The sequence below is a fragment of the Antennarius striatus genome, chromosome 2 (genome assembly GCF_040054535.1).
Source record: "Antennarius striatus isolate MH-2024 chromosome 2, ASM4005453v1, whole genome shotgun sequence".
Classification (NCBI taxonomy): domain Eukaryota; kingdom Metazoa; phylum Chordata; class Actinopteri; order Lophiiformes; family Antennariidae; genus Antennarius; species Antennarius striatus.
In genome coordinates, this window is record NC_090777.1 from 4,846,329 (window position 1) to 4,866,889 (window position 20,561).

At 44.0% G+C, this 20,561-nt stretch overlaps 4 protein-coding genes across 4 annotated transcripts; 2 read left to right on the forward strand and 2 right to left on the reverse strand.

The window, feature by feature from the left end:
* Window positions 1-1,375: 1,375 nt before the first annotated feature.
* Window positions 1,376-2,834, reverse strand: LOC137612267 (probable G-protein coupled receptor 173). The gene has a single exon (XM_068340719.1). It carries the CDS (start codon window positions 2,806-2,808, stop codon window positions 1,645-1,647), a length of 1,164 nt encoding a protein of 387 aa, XP_068196820.1. The 5' UTR covers window positions 2,809-2,834; the 3' UTR covers window positions 1,376-1,644.
* Window positions 2,835-13,767: 10,933 nt separating this feature from the next.
* LOC137614009 (histone H4) lies at window positions 13,768-14,187 on the forward strand. Its single transcript, XM_068343419.1, has one exon. The coding sequence runs from the start codon at window positions 13,768-13,770 to the stop codon at window positions 14,077-14,079; it is 312 nt and encodes a 103-aa protein (XP_068199520.1). The 3' UTR covers window positions 14,080-14,187.
* Window positions 14,188-15,236: 1,049 nt separating this feature from the next.
* LOC137612172 (histone H3) lies at window positions 15,237-15,660 on the reverse strand. Its single transcript, XM_068340567.1, has one exon. The coding sequence runs from the start codon at window positions 15,645-15,647 to the stop codon at window positions 15,237-15,239; it is 411 nt and encodes a 136-aa protein (XP_068196668.1). The 5' UTR covers window positions 15,648-15,660.
* Window positions 15,661-15,992: 332 nt separating this feature from the next.
* LOC137602972 (histone H2A) lies at window positions 15,993-16,433 on the forward strand. The gene has a single exon (XM_068326123.1). The coding sequence runs from the start codon at window positions 15,993-15,995 to the stop codon at window positions 16,374-16,376; it is 384 nt and encodes a 127-aa protein (XP_068182224.1). The 3' UTR covers window positions 16,377-16,433.
* Window positions 16,434-20,561: the final 4,128 nt, after the last annotated feature.

Genomic DNA, 20,561 nt, shown 5'->3' on the forward strand with positions numbered 1-20,561 from the left:
AACAAGGATTTCAATATGTTGGAATGCTGTAAAGCAGTAAATCATCCTGTAACTCATATATATATATATATATATATATATATATATATATATATATATATATATATATATATATATATATATATATATATATATATATATTGAATACAGTACAAAGACAAGATAGTGCTTTCAATTTTGATGCTTTCTCAATGGTCCATAGTCTCCATAGTCATATTTAAGTATTTCTAAGCAACCATTGATGTTCTGGTTTGGACTTCAAGCAGGCAAATCTAGTGTGTGAGCTCTGTAACATTGAAGCCTCGCAGAATGTGGCCTGGTGTTTCCACAGACACCTCAACAGATGCTCTAACCTGACGATCGTGAAGATTTTCCTAAAGTTCAGGGGAAAAAAATGACAGAAGAGAAAATACTGAAATGAAGTCTGTAAGTAATCTAATAAACTTCCCTGGCAATCCAGGGAAATCCATAACAGTCCACGGAACTAACGCCCTCCATTCCATCAACGATGCTAGATTGAACTTGTTGGTTAGAATATGGATTTTTTTTTTATTTGGTATCCTGGACTTTGATAAAACCCTAATTTCACAGTACATTTTTCCATTTTAGAGTAAGTCAGCTTCCACACATTGAGCTCAAGCTGAAGTCAGTGTCTGGATTGTTGGTGTTGGGCTTTCACTTATAATTAGAGTCTTTATGTGTATTTGGTGTATAACTGTTTTTGCTGAGTATATCAGAGCTCATGAAGAACCGCATTTCTGAAGACCCTGGTGCTTTAATTTACTGAGGATTTATAGGTCATGGGTATTAAATGTTTTTCCAGCTCCCAAGGTCACTGACCTATGAAGAGTACACCTTTCCTCCTATATCATTTATCTATTTGTGGAATATTCCAAGGTATGCCACACAGGTTTGAAACATGTTTCTGGCATATATACTACAGTGAAACTTTAGATTATCTTTGTACTGTTTTCAAATGAATACATGTCAGAGAGGATGGGCAAAAACATTGTTTAAGGTTTATTCAAGTTTTGCACTTTTTTAATAAAATTGAATTTAGCACATTAATGAAATTTACATTTAGACTACAAAAGCTGATTCTTTGTTCTTGTAGATTTTTAATTGGAAAACTACTAGATCTTTTTCACCATTACCATTTTTCTGATGAAAAAGAAAACACAGGATTTTACATGTTGGCTCACTAGAAATCGATCATTAATTAAACCTGTGTTTATCAGCTACTTCATTTCAATATTGTTGCTGTGATAAAAATCAATTCAAATATCCTTTGTATCAATCCAGGATTAATTAATTCATTTTAATCTATTTGTCTACTTCATTATGCAGCTACTATTATTAGCCCGTTCATCTGGGTGAGTTTCTGCATTTCATGCATGTTTAGCATTTAAGGTTTTCAGAATGTCTGACTCCATGTCTGCTGTTCTTTTGAAACAAACAAGATGGGTTGTTGGATGAAAACAAAGATTTGCCATTCCTGAATTACAATTCCACTCAGTTTCACAACCAAAGCTTAAAACTTGCTCTCATTGAATCAAAAACCTCAAAAAACTCAAGTAAACACTCCCAAAACTTGTCTGTTGGCTGCCCATTGGTTATCCTCCATGTTTATGTCATCATCTCTGCTTACATGACACAATAAGGCTCTCGTGGCAGATGAGGTTTAGTCCTGCAGCAGGCTGGTAGGTGGGAAAGGAGCCCTTTCTTCAAGTCTTTGTTAAGGAAGAAACAGACAATAGGGTTCACCCCGGCTTGGGCAAAACTCATCCACACTGTGGTAGAGAGGTACCGATGTGGTATTGTGCAAGCCTTGACAAACACTCTCCAATAGCAAGCCACTATGTAGGGAGACCAGAGCACCAGGAACAACAGTGTGATCACATAGAACATCCTGCCAAGCTGCTTCTCTGCTTTGAATTCCTCCATGCCCAACAGGCGGCGGTTCTGGTTGTGCAAGTTCTGCCGAATTCCTAGCAGAGTTGGTGGCATCGGACCCCTACCAAAGCCTGCAATCCAGTTTGCTGCGGCTTGGCCAGTGGCTCCCGGGCCATGGAAGGTCCAGTTTTGACTGATGGCTGGCACCATCTGGACTGGCTTCATCTTACGGTGCTTGTACTCAAAGAAGAGCAGCTTCATGTAGACAACATGTGTAGCGAGAATGAGTACAGCTAGCATTAACATGAAACCTAGCGTATCATTAGCCTTGAAGTAGCGATGCTCGAAGATGCACTGATCCTCCTCGCGAATAAATTTATATGTGCCCACATCAAACACAGGCGGGAAAGCCATTGCCACTGACAGCGTCCACACCATGCACACCACTGCCACACATGTCCAGAACGTCATGCGTTTTGAGTAAAAGCGGTGGTGTGCTATGGCCATGTAGCGGGTTACGCTGATACAGAACAGCATAAAAGCAGCATGGAAACAGAAAAGCACCGCCATGAAAGCCACGACCTTGCAGCTGAGCACACTGTAGGTCCAGGCTGAACCATTCTTTATAGACACCAGCACAAAGGGGAAGCAGATGGCTGAGCGAATGGTATCTGCCAGGCACAGGTCGAGCAGGAAGTAGTAAGGTGCCTTATGCAGGGTCCGGTCCCGCAGTACGAGGAGCGACACAACCAAGTTGCCTACCAGGCTGATGCAGATGATCAGCCCCAGTAGCACAAGTTTGATGTAGGTGGAGACCGCCGAGGAAGGACTCTCTGCTACCACTCCTCCTGCAGTAGCAACCACTGCTGCCATAGACCCAGCGGGCTCTTCGCTGCTCTCGTTTCCGGTCGCCATCCCCAATGCCCTGACACCCAGACCACCTTTTCTTCGGACACCAAAGCCCCCAGTCCTCCGCCACCACCTCCTTCTACTGGTTGTCCCTTCGTCCTCGTGGTTGCTTCCTTTCTGCAGTTCACAAGGTAAAAAAAGAGCTCAATCCACATGGCGCCATTTCGAGCAGGATCCCTTTATTGGTGTATTATGTTATCTCCTGATCCTAGAAAAAAAAAAGCAAAAGAAAGAATTAAAGTTAGCATGACATGAAAGATATGTCTGAGACAGTTGCGCTAATGAGGATAAATAAACACTGGACTTCTATTGTGAAGTCGACAAGATATTTAGCTGTTTAGTGAGGTGGCTTGTTTAGCTTTAATAAGAAAAACTATTTTACATACAACGATGTTTCTGAGACCACACCATTTTGTGCCTAGGGTTGCTTTTATATCTAATTTAATTATTTGGTCTGGTCAGAAAAAAATATCTGGTGTACAGTCCCTCGTTACTCGCGGTTAATGCGTTCCAGGACCACCAGCAAATAACGAAATTCTGCGATATTGCGATGAACTATTTATTTTATTATTTACGGTCATTTAAACATACATGTCCTGCACCGCTCTAAAATACTTCTCTGCCACTCCAGACTTCCTCATACAATACCACATTTCCTCTCTGGGCACCCTGTCATAAGCTTTCTCCAGATCTACAAAAACACAATGCAGCTCCCTCTGGCCTTCTCTGTACTTCTCTATCAACATCCTCAAAGCAAATACTGCATCTGTAGTACTCTTTTTGGCATGAAACCATACTGCTGCTCACAAATGCTCACTTCTGCCCATAGACTAGCTTCAACTACTCTTTCCCATAACTTAATTGTGTGGGTCATCGGCTTTAATCTGCTGTAGTTGGCACAACTCTGCACATCTCCCTTGTTCTTAAAAATGGGCACCAGCACACTTCTCCTCCATTCCTCAGGCATCTTCTCACTATGTAAGATCCTGTTGAACAACCCAGTCAGAAACTCTACTGCCATCTCTTAAACACTTCTATACCTCCACAGGTATATCATCAGGACCGAGAGCCTTTCCACTCTTCATCCTCTTCAATGCCCTCCTCACTTCATCCTGACTAATCTTGACTGGTCTACAACAGTCACCTCTTCTAGTCTTTGTTCTCTCTCATTTTCCTCATTCATCAACTCTTCAAAGTACTCTTTCCATCTTCCCATCACACTACTGGCACCTGTCAATAGACTTCCATTCCTATCCTAAATCACCCTAACCTGCCGTACGTCCTTCCCATCTCTGTCTCTCTGTCTTGCCAACGTGTATAGATCAGTCCCTCCATCCTTATTGCCCAACCTAGCATATAAGTCATCATAAGCCCCTTGTTTGGCCTTTGTCACCTCTACTTTACGCTGCATCTCCCTGTACTCCTGTCTACTCTCCTCAGTCCTCTCAGTGTCCCACTTCTTCTTAGCTAACCTCTTTCTCTGTATACACTCCTGTATCTCCTCATTCCACCACCAAGTCTCCTTATCTACTTTCCTTCCAGATGATACACCAAGTACTCTCCTACCTGTCTCCCTGTAGTTGTCCAGTCATCTGGAAGCACCTCCTGACCACCCAGAACCTGTCTTAACTCCTTCCTAAAAGTCATGCAACACTTTCCCTTTTTCAGCTTCCATCATTTCGTCCTCTGCTCTATCTTTGTCCTCTTCATCTTCCTCACCACCAGAGTCATCCTACACACCACCATCCTATGCTGTTTGGCTATACTCTCACCTACCACTACTTTACAGTCACTGATCTCTTACAGATTACACCGTTTACACAAGATGTAGTCTACCTGTGTGCTCCTACCTCCACTCTAATAGGTCACCCTATGTTCCTGCCTTTTCTGGAAGAAAGTATTCACTATACCCGTTTCCATCCTTTTTTGCAAAGCCAACTACCATCTGTCCTTCTATGTTCCTCTGCTGGATACCAAACCTGCCCATCACTTCCTCATCACCTGTTACCTGCACCAACATGTCCATTGAAGTCTGCACCAATGACAACTCTCTCACTTCTAGATGTGCTCTACATCACTTCATCAAAGTCCAACCAGAATTTCTTGTCCTCCAGCTCACATCCTACCTGTGGAGCATACCCACTAACAACATTGGACATCACACCTTTGATTTCTAGCTTCAGACTCGTCACTCTATCTGACACTCTTTTACCTCCAGGCCAAACTCCTCCTTCAAGATAACTCCTACTCCATTTCTCTTCCCATCTACACCATGATAGAACAACTTGAACCCTGCTCCTAAACTCCTAGCCTTGCTACCTTTCCACCTGGTCTCCTGTACACACAGTATGTCTACCTTCCTCCTCTGCATCATGTCAACCAACTCTCTACCTTTTCCTGTCATAGTTCCAACATTCAACATCCATACTCTCCTTTACAGGGAAGTGCACTGCGTTCCATGAGTCTCAGAACGCAGCACACTTCCGGATGCTGTCAGGCAATAGCATGCGCGTACGGTATCACGTGACTAACTACTGAAAATCTTTAATGTAGTGAAGCCGTGCATCTTGAAGTGCAACACAAGTGCTTCAGTGATATTTAAATAAAACTGAATTGACTTTGAAATTTGACCTGATGTCCTGCCGTACTGCCACTATCTTGCGTTTTCAGTAACTGATCATTCAGTATGCAGCATGAGGACAACAACATGACAGATTCCCAACGTTTTAAGATACGCAGGATTCAACTCAGCATAAAGACATCAGCAGAGAGGGGATTTTGTTATTTGATTAACAAGACTAACATACAAAAAAAAAAACCCCACCATCATCTTAGTTGAACAGCTAAGAACATATTGTTTAAGTTGACATAGTTTTGCATAACGTCATAGTCTAGTTCAGGTGTATTTAAGTGCAAAAAAAAGTATAAGCAACATAATAAAAACATATTATCTATAATAACAAAATTCAATTCAATTGTGTTGCAAAGAAAACATTTCCTAAAGTACAAAAGCAATGAGAATTTATTTCAAATGACCATTTCAAAGAATATGAACACTAAAATGAGCTTAAAAGGCTTTGTGTGTGTGTGTGTGTGTGTGTGTGTGTGTGTGTGTGTGTGTGTGTGTGTGTGTGTGTGTGTGTGTGTGTGTGTGTGTATCTGTGGTTCTCCCAGAGATTTCTTTTCTTTCCCCTGTCAGGGTTTTATGGACTCATAGGGTCAAAAGATAGAATGTGTTCCTACAGATCCAATCATCAATCTAATGTTATTCGATTGATGACTGGATCTACTCACGAGCTCACACTGTTTCATCGTATAGTCACGATTTTATTATTTTATTATAAGCAGTGATTGATCCGGATCTGTGGACACGTTCCCTCCTTTCCTGCTTTGTCTACTTTACATTCACATCAGAGCAACACCCGAAGAAAACATGCTCCACAGAAATAACCAACTGTGCAAAACATCACACAGATAATTTAGTACAATGATTTGTAAATATTAGCTGGGAGATTAATTAATAAGTTTGATTTGTGCCAATCCACAGCAACAGCTTCTGGAACATTTTCCACCGTAAAATCACACTTGACAAAATTACTTGGTGCCCGTTTAAAGGAGGTTGATGATGATGATGATGATGATGATGATGATGATGATGATGATGGTGATGGTGATGGTGATGATGATGATGATGATGATGATGATGGTGATGTTGATGGTGATGGTTGAGCACCAGTTTGGATCCATCAAAGCGATCGGAGCTTCAGCCGGGGTGTGAACGGATCCTGTTGGAGTTGCCTCCAGCTCGGAGCGGTGGAGGGGGGGGGCGGCTGTGGGGGGGCTGAGTCTTGAAGGAGGGGCTTTGCGGAGCTGGAAGTTGGTTGGCGGTGGAGGGCAGAGTCATTGTCAGGAACTGGGTAGCAACAGCAGCCCAATATCTACGGCTTGATGTGGGGAGTGGGGGGTGGTGGGGGGGCTCACTGGATGAGGTGGAGACAGTTGTTGACGATGGGGCCCAACATCAGGCTTCCTCACATGGAGCCCACAGGAGGGTGTCCAGCCGCAGCGTGGAGGAGCCTGGGTGGTGTTAATGGTCTCCACACGACACTGATTTTTACCCCGGGGGGGTGGTGGTGGTAATATTTACCCGTCCTGCTGTGATTCATGCATGAAATACTGTAATTTGCTCTGCATAATAACATGACCCCCCCCCCCCACACACACACACACACACACCCCAGTGGAGTCTGAGGGAGGCAAACCCCCCAGTCATAACCTGATAATCTGCTCCTGCCGGGGGTGTGGGTGGGGGGGTGACTTCATTAGACCAAATAAATGACACGCATTCTACAGACCTGTTTGGTGTGAAATGGGAGTCGTGTCGTGTTTTTACCTTCCGTGGGCTCGTCGTCCTCCACGCAGAGGCGGCCGGGGGTGGGGGTGGGGAGGTGGGGGGGGGGGCGTCTGTTGCGGTCCCAGGAAAAAAGGAGCCGAGGCGATCCACCGACAAACGAGCGGCTGGACGCACTAGATGAAGAGGGGCTGTGTTCCAAACCCTTCACGTATGGCTTCTGGTGTGTCTGGTGCCCACTCGTGTCTCCAGTCGTGACGTGTGAGCCGTGAAATCCGTTAGCAGCTCGTGGAAACGGATCCCTCCCGTGCGTCGGACCCCAGCAGCCCACCGGAGCATCATCCTACCAACCCCCGTCGGCCCGCCGGTCCTCTCCCCGTCGCATCGCTCCAGTCACGCCGGAGGGAAGCCTCGTTTGTGCGGGTCGTGGAATCCTCTAGCATGTAGACACACACCGAGGGCGTCTGGCCGTGGAACAATCCTGCGTGTGAGTGGACGCGCCGAGGCCACAAAATCCCGAGCAGGCGGGATCGGGCTGCGGGATGACACCGAGGCCAATCCTCATTCTGCCCCGCAGCCCGTCAGGCTGGCACACGCACCAAGGCGTGGGGAAACCCCACGGAGGGTAAAAATCCTTAATGAGATGAGCCGTGGTGCTGGCAGAATCCACGGACAGGCGCAGCATCCACGCGTCAGAGCAGACAAAACACCAGCAGGGCTCTAATCCCGTCTGAATGGACAGGGGCGGTCACACACTGAACAGGAGACGGGGGCCACCCCCCCCCCCCCACACACACACACACTAACCCACAATATGAAGGGTGGGGGGGGGTTAACACGCCCTTTACTTAAAAAACACAAACCAGATCAACCAATCCACAACAAAAGTTCTGACCCAACATTAACAAAAGAACGACTAAACATGCAAACCAACATATAAATATAAAAATATTAAGAAAACCATTAAAAAAACATTCATCTTTATTCATCTTTCTGTTAATATCATATGTTACAGCCAGAAAAAAATAAAACCAAACAGTCCTCAGTGACCAAAACCAGAGCATCCTGCCCCCTTAGAGTTCACAGAGGTGTCAGACTGTTCTGTCAGCCTGTGGAGCTGCACCTCCACTCTGAGCAGAGATGCCAGCATCCCAGTCAGCACCACATCCTCAGTCCCCTCACTCAGCATCAGCACCACATCCTCAAAAAGACCCCCCTCCCCTGTGTCGGGACTGAGGTGTATCAGATATCTGTTTGTAGCTGTGGCCCCATGTACAGCCCTCCATTGGAGGTCACCCGTCCATTCATCAACGGGGGGTTGTACAGGGACTGCCAACAGTCCGTCTTGGATGACCCCCTGCCAAAAACCTCCTTCCACTTGGACCTTCACCCCTACCAAAGAGCGGAGACTTGAGACCTTTACACAGATCTGATAAACCACCTTCTTCCCCAGAGTCTCAAAATCACCCATCTTTGGGGTCCTGAAAGTCAGCAGGAAGTCCTCGTCCTGCCACTGATCCACCGCAGGAGAGACCACCAATGAAGGTACTCAGCTCCATCCTCCCATTGATCCAACACAGTTCTGTCCGTTGGAACCGCTCTGAGGGCTCCTGGCATCAAAGCACAGACCTCCACCACCAGCCTGAGGAGCAATCTCCTGGACCTAATGGTCAGCAGCTCATGCAGATGGTCAATGTAGACTCTCATGAGGTGACCCAGCTTCACACAGCAACCCTACCCCAGTCTGGAGCTCAGGCTGACAGAGGACAGGGCTAGAGATGTAAGGAGACTGAACAGAGGTTCCTCCATGATCCTGCCACTGATCAGAACTTTAAAACCTGCCATCCTGCAGGACGGACTCATAAAACAGTGGAATACCAGTCAGATCCATGGTCCCAGGCCAGAGTAGGAACAGGTGCTGGTTGTAATCCAGGCATCCGGCCCTCCTCAGCAGCAGACATATAGTATCAGTCCATGAGGGACACAGCTGTACAGCAGCTTCTGAGCCATCTGCAGCCTGAATGCTGGGATCCTGGATACAATGTGCCCCAGATCCTGGGATCACCTTAACGTCACCCGGCTGGGAAACAGAGTTGCTGGGCTGAGCAGGGGTGTCGTCGCACTCCTCCGATAGCTCAGAGTTATTGGCCGATGGCCGACCCCTGTGAAGGCAGGCCATCTGTTTGTGTCCCACATGCCCACATTCAAAACACTACATGCTTCCTGTGCTGGTGTCTACCAGGTAGTACCCGTCCCGTGCTTCACTCTGAAGGCGACAGCCAGCGACTGTGACTGACTGGTCACGAACATGAACACCTGAATGACTGACTGTTCAGGAACATCAACGCCTGTCTCCTGAACGACTGACCGGTTAGGAACATGAGCCTTGTTGGAAAAAAAGAGGGGGACACCCAACACTGTAACCCAGTGGATGGCACTGTGAGCCAGACCTGCAGGTAGCCACTGTTTACGGTGACACTGCTAGCTATTAGCTCTGCCACCAATCCCTCCTCTTTCAGAAACACCACCACAGTTCATCCATGGGACAGGTTAGCATGTCCCACACAGCCCCCCACAGCCAGAAGAACTGGGACCGATAGGTCAGGTTGAACCAGACACACTCAGAGCGATCCCTACACCCAGAGAGAGAGAGAGACAGGCAGACAGAGAGACAGACAGAGAGTCAACGTCAAAATGTGAAAGGCCTTAAAGAAATTCTGGACAAACTGTCTGCAGACTCAGGAGCGGAAAGTCGTGTATTTTGTGGATTTGAAGAAGGGACTCAACTGCGTCCTTCATGGTATCTTGTGGAGAGTACTGCAGGAGTTTGGGGTCCGGGGCCCAATTATAAATCAAATATAAAGCTTTGATTGTTTCAGGTCTTGGTATTGTGAGAAGTAAATGACTTGTGGCTACAGGTTGGTGTATATTTCTTGCTTATTGCTTTCAGAAAATTTTATTATCAATTAAAGAAATAAATCATGCATCTTTTTTATTAATCAAAGAGGATTAATGAAAAAACACCCGGATTACCAGCGGCACCAGTGGAAAATGAGCTGAAGTGGGTCTGTGACTGTCTACTACTTTTTCTGCTTTGCTGTAAAACAGTTTGAGTAAAAAAAAATTAAAACGCTGACTGTCTCATTATGGCCACAATTTGGATCATCATCCGGAACTAGAATCTTGATTACAGAAAGATGAAGTATTCTTTGTCAAATAGAAGCCAGTACTTTTGTTCATGCTAATACAAAAATTACACAATGACAACCCCATATGATCTAGAACACCACAAATATCCCAGACCTGATGATTCAGCTTGTTTTCCTGCACGTGATATTAGGGAGATTCAGCACCTGAATCTATGCTGACGGTGTCTAATGTCCTCAATCTTACTGTTTGGACCCCGAAAAAATGTGTTGTCTCCTGAATAATAATGGCACTGAAGTGATTCCAGATTCTGGTTGCAGATTTCAGCTGTCTGTAAATGAGGTCACACCATGACAGTCACACTACCATGGCACCTCCTTTAGCTCTTTAGAGGGTTGTCTGTTGGTTTATTGTGTCATTTATTTGTTTCTACTGAATTTCTAAATCCCAAGCAACTGAATCCCTCAAGTGACCCTGCCCCATACCCAGTTACTTTCCCTGCATGTTTCCATAGTAACATACTTTAAACTTCATTAAACCTAAGAATCACCTGACAAATAAGTAGACTAACTGGAAGAATTGTGACTTTTTTGATGAAGAGTCTTCAAGGAACAAGCCTCTGGCCATCAGTTGTCCTGAGACCAATGGTCATTGAGGACCAGGTTTCAGTGGATTTAGTTCCAGCCCCAATGTTCTCTGGGTGACCTCTGCTCCTCTAACATGACGGTTCTCCATTTTCAGGTGATACTGGTTCGCATGTGCTTTTTTGTTTCATTGCGACAGTGAAGTCGAATTACCGCAAGGCTGTTCTTTATTTTACCCAAAGGGTGTTGACAGTTTGTTGGATTTGGGAGCCCTCTAGTGGTACTTTTGGGAGATAACACCATCAGATGGAAGCGGTGGTGCTGAAATGATGGTACCAGTTGAACTTGACCAGGGATGGCTTTAGCAAGTATTTAGTCAGTTTTTAGAGAAGGACAGTCACACATTTAAAAGGTCCTCTGCTTGGGAGTCCAACCAACATTACAATCCACAACAATAGATGTTGCACTAACTGTTGAGTAGGGGCCAGCAAATGTCAGCTCTGGAGGTTCTGCAACTCCTATAAGACCATGTCAGTGAAGAGGAAGCGGATGCGTCTGAATCTGAGGACCGCGTTAAGATCAGTTCACACTGTAAAGAGCAACATGTAGAATTTACCTAACAAATCTGAGGTAACTAGATACATCCACTTGTTTTGGGTAGATTCAAATAGCTACTGTAGTAGTTACTGTGAGTGACCATTACTTATTCAGAGAGGGTATGATCCTCAAGCCCCCACTCCAAAAAACATCTTTAGACGGTGATAATTTCAATGTTTTCAATCCATAAAATAATCAGAAAACACAGAATAAAGTGCAATAAACAGCTTCGCACAGCTTTTCAGAGTATATATATATAAAAATTAAAAAAAAGTCCCTCTCACCCTTTCAGGGTGGTATCTGTGTGTCATCCTCAAGCTCGGGTCCTCTACCAGAGGCCTGGGAGTCTGAGGGTTCTGCGCAGTATCTTAGCTTTTCAAAGTGTATATATATATATATATATATATATATATATATATATATATATATATATATATATATATATATATATATATATATATATATATATATATATATATATATATATATATATATATATATATATAATAAGACACTGAATTAACAAATGTCAAATGTTATTTCTAGATTCAGATTGCTCTCAAAGGAAAAAAGGAGGAGATCAGAGCAGAGCTCCAAGAGATGTTCAGTCACATGTGGATTTTCTTTTATCAAACTAACTTGTGCCTCTACTTTTTACAACAAATAACTTACTGTTTGCCGCAAAAATAAGACTATTAAACAGCTCCCATTAATTCCCACATACACCACCAATGAAAGCAGCATTCTCAAGTTTTCGGGAATATTGCCTTCATTGGTGGTGGATGTGGGGATTGGTGGGAGCTGTTTGATAGTCTTATTTTTTAGTGGAGCAATTAAATATAATCTTTTTCACAGTGAGTCTGTTGTATTGTCAAAAAAAACTCATCAATTTGAGATGGAGTAACATTAATTGAGTTAGGGAAGTGACCCGCCGTGTAGTTCAGGTGCAGGATTAAATTAATCAAAGTTGTTATTAAAACCAGATGATGTTCCCACACATCCTTCGAGCTAACGACCTCTTTCAGTAATCAACACCGACATTAAAATAATATGTAAAGCACTTGCCTCCAGATTGTAAAAAATAATTCCATCAATAGTTCACTTAAGTGACCTAACGTAACCTAACTCCATCTTGTGGTGCTCTGCTGCCACCCTTTGGCGGTTATAGAACATAGCACCACACTCTAACACAAATGATAAATGAGTTTTAATCAACAAATCCAATCACAATGACTAACGTTTAGGACATATTCAACATTCAAGGTGAGTTGAACTATAAAACCTGGGAACAATCAACCACACAGGAATAAATTGAGTGTTGGTCTCCAGTTCTTCCTGTTTGTGCCAGCCTTCAAATTATGCATGAAGGGAAGAACACAGCAACAGGAAGCAGAGCAGTTTGTGCGGTGGTTGATATTTCAGGACCCTGGACAGCAGCGACCGGAGAACTGGTCCAAAATATACTAAGAAACAAGAAAGAACAAAAACTAGCGAAAAGCAATTATAGAAATATGTTTACAATGAGCCAACAATTTCCCCTAAAGATCAAATCCGTCCACATGCAGTGCGTCATGAAGGATCTGATCACATTCTTGGGTTATCTTCTGGCTTGTCTGCATTAAGATGAACTTGATTTGGTTCCTGTTGAAAGAACGGACAATAGACCTCAACTTGGATGGATGTCCTACATTGGTCTCTTTCACTTCATAGTAACGACTCAAACTGTCCTGTTTGGATTTTCCTTTAGGCTCCACCAACATGTCCAGTCCTCAAGTTACTTTCCTCTGACTCTTGACTATTAAAAGTTCAATTTATCATTTGTCGTCACGACTTCAGATTCGGTGTTACTATCATCGTTGGAATAGATTCCACGCGTGTCGAGCGACGTGGATTGAAAGGGTCAAAGGTTGTGACACAACTTCAGTTGATCCACTAGACTAGTTCCATTTACTGTAGAAAGTCACCATATAGGACAGAGAGGACCAGGAAGTAATGCTGAGAGTAAAGAAAAAATAAATGTTAAAAAAAGTAAATAATTAAAAATAATTAAAAGATTAAAGAAAATAACTAAAGTAAATGTTATAATAAAATAAAGAAATAATAAAGACATACTTTCCGTCACTCCAAAGAGACCACTGCTCTGATTTCTCCACCCTATTGACAACGGTGGGGTTCCGGTCAGGAGAGAAGTAGCCCGCCTCTGTCCTCTATCACGTCCGCAGACGAGATGTATAGGTCTGTGGGAGCCAGCAGCGCCTCATTCAGTCCAGAGCTTGTGATCTGAAGATGAGTGGAAGAGGAAAGGGAGGAAAAGGACTCGGGAAAGGAGGCGCCAAGCGCCACCGGAAAGTTCTCCGTGATAACATCCAGGGAATCACCAAGCCCGCTATCCGCCGCCTGGCTCGCCGTGGTGGAGTGAAGCGGATCTCCGGTCTGATCTACGAGGAGACCCGCGGTGTGTTGAAGGTGTTCCTGGAGAACGTGATCCGTGATGCCGTCACGTACACCGAGCACGCCAAGAGAAAGACCGTCACCGCCATGGATGTGGTGTATGCTCTGAAGAGGCAGGGACGCACCCTGTACGGCTTCGGGGGCTAGACCGCTAGTGACGTCATCAACCAAAGGTCCTTTTCAGGACCAGCACTGTTCAAAGAGTCCAGTTCTAGTTGAGACCCCCTAGCTGCAATGGATGCACGCTGTTTACTTTACCGCTCATCCGTTGAATTTCTAGCAAGTAACGGTAAAAATGTTTCTGGTACTGCTCAGGTGACCATGCCACATGAGGCAGGTCCGCGGACCGTAGTTTGGGACCTCTTGTTTAGAGATTCTACTCTGAATTTCAAAGAGGGAATAAATGAGTTACAAAGGTTACAATCAACAGTACAAAGCCTTAGTTGCATCCATGAAACCGAGAAAGTGCTCTGAAATTACACACCTTTTAAAGTACAGTAGTAATACAGTCCGTGTACGGTATATTAATGTTTTCATGATGGGAAGCTTTGTGTGTATTTTTCCAAACAGCTCAATGACATATATAGCATAATTGAGTAATACAATATGTCTGTTGCCATAATTAAGTGCTATATAAATAAAACTTGATGGATTTCTTTATTGCTAATTTGATGTTAAGGTACTGGTGTTATTTAAATGTACTTAACAGTTTCTGGTTTACATAGTTTGATGGAAAGTGACTCCTAAGCAATTGGTTTTGTATACTCTTCAATTTTGAAGTGTTAGTGTGAGTTGACTTGCAATTCGCCCTGATACCACAAATTGATAACTTGACATTAAATCATTCTTGTCACCTGATTAATTTTTAATTGCAGCACCCTTTTTAGCTCATCTGGCCGCAATTGCAGCAGACATGTTGAAACCAGTTTGGTTTCTCATTGATGCTGCACTTTAGACTCCAACTGCAAAATCTGTAGCATCCTTCATTATGGCAACCCAAAATGTGAAAGAAATAAAAAGTTTTTCCTGACTATGTGTGAAAACTGGAGGACACCCCTTCAGGCAGAGGAAGACCATGACGGAAAAACTGGGATTTCTACCAACAATCTTCTTGCTATGGGGCAACAGTACCAACCACTGCCACTGATGAAAGCTTTGTAACAAATTTAACCTTCGTCTACAATCAGTTTCACAAACATGTAAATGCGTAAGTAAAGGCTTCTGAACGCAGGAGAAGCTCTCATCAGTGAATGAAGAGGCTCTGAAAAGAGCCGTTGGGGTGTCAGCGGGGCTGTGACGTCAGTCTATGCCCTCTCTCCGCGGATGCGGCGGGCCAGCTGGATGTCTTTGGGCATGATGGTCACCCTCTTGGCGTGGATGGCGCACAGGTTGGTGTCCTCGAACAGGCCCACCAGGTAAGCCTCGCTGGCCTCCTGCAGAGCCATGACAGCGGAGCTCTGGAAGCGCAGGTCGGTCTTGAAGTCCTGAGCGATCTCTCTCACCAGACGCTGGAAGGGCAGCTTCCGGATCAGCAGCTCGGTCGACTTCTGGTAGCGACGGATCTCTCTCAGAGCCACGGTACCGGGCCTGTAACGGTGAGGCTTCTTCACGCCGCCGGTGGCCGGAGCGCTCTTCCGAGCTGCTTTGGTGGCCAGCTGCTTTCTGGGGGCTTTGCCTCCAGTAGACTTACGAGCGGTCTGCTTGGTTCTCGCCATCGTTTCTTGCTTGTCTCCACAGGAACACAAAAATGCTGCAGAGACAGGAGAGCCGCTGCTCTTAAAGCGTCCGAGCGGCTGAACAGCGATGACGCGGAGTCGGACCTCCGACCACTGGTTGGTGGGGGGCTCCTCCTGGAGCTCAGCTCCGCCCAGTGGAGCGTCACACAGCCCGCAGCTCATTGGAGCCGAGTAGAGCTGGAACGTCCCGTCTGACCAGCTCCCGTCAGCCTCTTTCTGGTTGGTCCGGCGGGGAGAGTGGCGCGCTCTGCTCGATATAAGTAAAGGTGGGGGCGGTCTGAACCCCATTTTCTGTGAGTTACATCTCTAGAGAAACCAGTCAACATGAGCGGACGTGGTAAAACCGGCGGTAAAGCCAGAGCTAAGGCCAAGACCCGCTCCTCTCGTGCCGGGCTCCAGTTCCCGGTCGGCCGTGTTCACCGGCTGCTGCGTAAAGGGAACTATGCGCAGCGCGTCGGTGCCGGCGCCCCCGTCTACCTGGCGGCTGTGCTGGAGTACCTGACCGCTGAGATCCTGGAGCTGGCTGGAAACGCTGCCCGTGACAACAAGAAGACTCGGATCATCCCCCGTCACCTGCAGCTGGCTGTCCGCAACGACGAGGAGCTCAACAAGCTGCTGGGCGGGGTGACCATCGCTCAGGGCGGCGTGCTGCCCAACATCCAGGCCGTCCTGCTGCCCAAGAAGACCGAGAAGGCTGCCAAGAAGTGAACTGCTGGAGCCCACAAGCTGCAACACAACGGCTCTTTTCAGAGCCACACAAGGCTGACAGACAGACACGTTTTTCCTCCTCGTTTCATCATCAACCGTCAGAAAAGTAGAAAATACATTTTATGGTGTTTGGTGTCAGTACAAAGTATAAAAAAACAACCAACACTTTCTCTGAAGTCTACTTTATGCAGCAACCTCTGCGTGCAACAAAGTCAATTCTTCGCCTCCGGATTGTTCACCAGTAGGAAGAACAACAAAACTTTTATACAGCGATACCTCTACTTAAGAATGTCTCTACTGACGAAATTTCTCAGCAGGAAAATGTTACCTCTACTTACGAAAGAAATTTCGACTTACACAGTAATGTAAAAACACAGAATGACTGATTCTCGATTCTCCCACAGGTTCCTGGACCCAACATTCACATAGCTGTTCTGCCATTGGCTATTACCTAGTATCTTGTTGTATCTTCCTGGCATCCCATTGGCTAAGAGGTTTGCCACTCCACAAGGATGCTTATGGAGTGTCTCGGCACTCCACCCGTGAGGTAGTCTGATAGTTTTGCGCAAATATAATAACTTATATAATACATATTCGTTATGGACCCCAAGAAAGTGACGGAGAAAAGAAAAGAAAAGATGAAGAAAAGTTTTGGAGAAGTTCAAACGGTGGACTGGAATTCGCTCTGTTGTTCAGCATTGTTGGTGTCCTCCAACATGAACCAAAGAGGGCAAAAAACAATGGGGACAGCTGTTAAAAGGTAAAATGCATTATTATTCTTTATTCTTTGTTTTTATGTTATGCACAACGCTCATTTATTGTGTAATAATCTAATCGTAATATTTATTTGTTACATGTTTTGATGCATTTTTATGCTATATAAAACATTTATGTCGGAATTTTTGTGGTCTTGGAACGGATTAGGGCATTTGCATGGAAAACGCGTCTCTACTTACATAATTTTCTACTTACATAATTTCTTCCGGAACCAATTAATTTCGTGAGTAGAGGTACCACTATACCACAAAAAATGTCGGCAACGAAAAATCAATTTACCCAGCTGGGAAAACAATTGGTGTTTCTGGGCATATTAACGATTCAAGTAATGTGAAATGGATCAATATTAAAAGCGTATATGAAACTAAATCCTTTGGGAGTAATTTTAGATAATTGTTGAAAGCCACCTGCAAAACATAAACAACCTGTCAAAGTGTTGCTATTATTACATTTTAAATTAATATTTAATTTAGTTATTTTCAAATAAGCTAATTTTTAAACAAGAAATATGTACAAATTGTGTTTTTCATTTAAATAGTCATGTTTGTCATATTGTGTTGAGGTTTGGGGAAAAGCTTCTTATCAAGAAAACATTAATAAACTGTTTTTAGAGTCCTACACATTCAAAGGTTTACGTACTGTTAAAAACATTAGAAATACTATTTAGAGTAAAGAAATAAAGTTCATTTTTAAATTCAAAGAAAAAAGTAATACTTTTAGAGGGTTGGTCTTTGAAAGAGGTAATGTTAGAACTAATGTTAAACAGACATGTTTCACATTTGGGAGTTATATTACAGAAGGGACTTGAAATTTTGGAGATCAATGTTGACTTTTAAAAACATCAAAAAGTAAAATAATTAAGGATTATAATGTAAAATGACTGACATGAAACGACTTAAATAAAAATTTAAGGCACATATGTCAGAGTCCAGGTCCGCAGGCTGGATCTGGCCCACTAATGAATTATCTACGGCCCCCTGGATGATATTTAATTACTATTACAACCTCTACCTCTACAACCTGAGCCTGAGCCAGGAGAGAGACATCCTGTCCCCAAGAAGTCGGCCCCATTGGAGTTGAATGACTACTGACCGTTTGCCCTCACATCCCACCTGATGAAGGCACTGAAGAGGCTGGTCTTGGCCAGCTTGAGGTCTCAGTTGAAGGAGCTGCAGCTAAACCCTGTACAGTTTGCGTATCGTCCCCTATTGGGAGTTGATGACGCCATCATCTACCTCCTGCAGAGAGTCCATTTGCATCTGGATGGTGGGGGGAGCACTGTGAGAATCACCTTTTTTTTTTTCTCCAGTTCTTCTAACACCATTCAGCCAAGGCTGCTGGGTGAGAACCCGTGGGGCATTGGTGTTAACACTCCCACTGTCTCCTGGATCAATGACCAACTGACACAGTTTGTCTGTTTGGGCAGTGTTCTGTCTGACACGGTGGTCAGTGATACAGGAGACCCTCAGAATCAGATCTACTGTCATGCTGAAACATGCTTCCACACTAGACACTGTGGAGGCTGTGGTGGAGAGGAGGACTCTGAACAAACTGTTATTCATCATGGATAACCCCACTCACCCTCTCCATCACACGCTGGACGGACAACAGAGATCCGTCTCCAATAGACTGCTACAGCTCCGCTGTCGAAAGGACAGGTACAGGAAGTCATTCCTGCCACAAGCCATCACTCTATACAATAGCTCTAAAATATCAGATAGAGTTCCACCAGTCTGAGGATTTAGATATGGCTTTAGATATGGCTTTCATTAGGTCTTGTGTATGGCCACAGAGTGCCACACTTATTTATAACTTAATGCCTGCCATGCTTGGGTACTATTATTATTATTGTAAATATTGTTAATATTATTATTATTCCCTTCTTTAATAATATTAAATAGAGAATAATATTAATATTATTCCCTATTTATTCCCTTGTTAATTTTCTTCAATGTATATTTTCCCCATTTCTGTCTGTTCTTCTATTCAAATGCTACTGTAACATTTAAATTTCCCAGTTTGGGATCGATCGATCTGCCTGCTTGCCTGCCCGCCCGCCTATTAGAACCGGGCACAGCCGCTCGCTGGTGTTTTTCATTTACCCACACTACATTCCACACAATGAAAATGGTAGCCTGTGAAGTCACTGCCGCAAGTGAAGTCGGCTTCATTATTCATCAGCCGTCGGAGCAGAGGTTAACTTTCAGTTGAAGAGGGGCCCTCTAGAAAAAAGGCTAAATAGAAGGTGGATGCTGAGAACAGGGGGTTTCAAGCCCGTTGGGAGGCAGAGGACATGTTCTCAGAGGTGAAAGACATACCTGTGTCTTCTATGTGGAGAAAGTTTGGCTCTAATGAAGAATATAATCAAAGAAGGCACCATCAAACGTGGAGGTTCATTTTTGTTCATGTGTCTGTTGTAAAGTGTTTTCATTTAAAATTACTGACAGAACCATAAGAGAATTATGCTTTTTCATTTAATCATTAAATAATATCTTGGTTCACTAGGCTCTGTGCAATCATTTCAATATGTTTAAATAAACACTGAACCAGTCCGGCCCTAGACTTGAAACAAATTTGTTTTTTGGCCCTAGCTCTGTGTATTTGACTTTGACATCCCTGTATTAAAGTTTCAGAAGATTCTGTCAATCATCCACCAAGAAATATCCTCTTTTGACTAGTTTTGTTTATCCTCACATTTTCATTAGAATTTACTCTGAGAATAATAGAAAAAGTATTTCTGTCTTCTGAAATTAATCCGACCATATAGGTTCGTCCTGAAACGGTGAGTCTTTCCTCACAAATGTACCGAAAAAGATTGAAGTCTTCAAGACTTCAGTGACACATAGTTGTGACACATATAATCATAAATAACAGTTTATGATAATAAGACCGCGGTGCACTGGTGTCGTGCCTGGAGTGTCCCTCGCCTCATGCCCTATGCCGCCGAGATAAACTCCGGCTCCCCGTGACCCGCTGCGGCGGATATAGCGGTGGTAATCTGAAGGTGACTGACTGACTGACTGATAATAAGAATAACAAGAACCAAGGCAGTCAGGGACTGCAACATCCTGCGACTTACCTGACCTACTTCCAGAGTAGGTCAGGGTACCCTGACAGTAGTACCTGATAAGTGCATAGCTTTGACCTTTCAGGGTAGGTCAAAGCTATGATTTGATCTACCCTGATTGAATGTTTCCCTCTCCCTCATACAAACTTCTTATACATATGATCAGAATAGGACTTTTTAAAATCATTTTTATTCCTTCTTCACAGAAGTAAGTTTTTCTTCTTGATCAGCAGAAACAGCTAACTGAGCAGCTAGCTCCTACCCCAGAGAGAAAACTAACATCATTATAGACTCACATCCCTGTTGCTGTGATTTAAATATCAAGGTTTGATTATATTAAC

What these genes read in the sequence shown, in the direction of transcription:
- LOC137612267 (XM_068340719.1), bottom strand. Translation starts at nt 2,808, where the DNA reads ATGGCGACCGGAAACGAGAGCAGCGAAGAGCCCGCTGGGTCTATGGCA.
- LOC137612172 (XM_068340567.1), bottom strand. Translation starts at nt 15,647, where the DNA reads ATGGCGAGAACCAAGCAGACCGCTCGTAAGTCTACTGGAGGCAAAGCC.
- LOC137602972 (XM_068326123.1), top strand. Translation starts at nt 15,993, where the DNA reads ATGAGCGGACGTGGTAAAACCGGCGGTAAAGCCAGAGCTAAGGCCAAG.
- LOC137614009 (XM_068343419.1), top strand. Translation starts at nt 13,768, where the DNA reads ATGAGTGGAAGAGGAAAGGGAGGAAAAGGACTCGGGAAAGGAGGCGCC.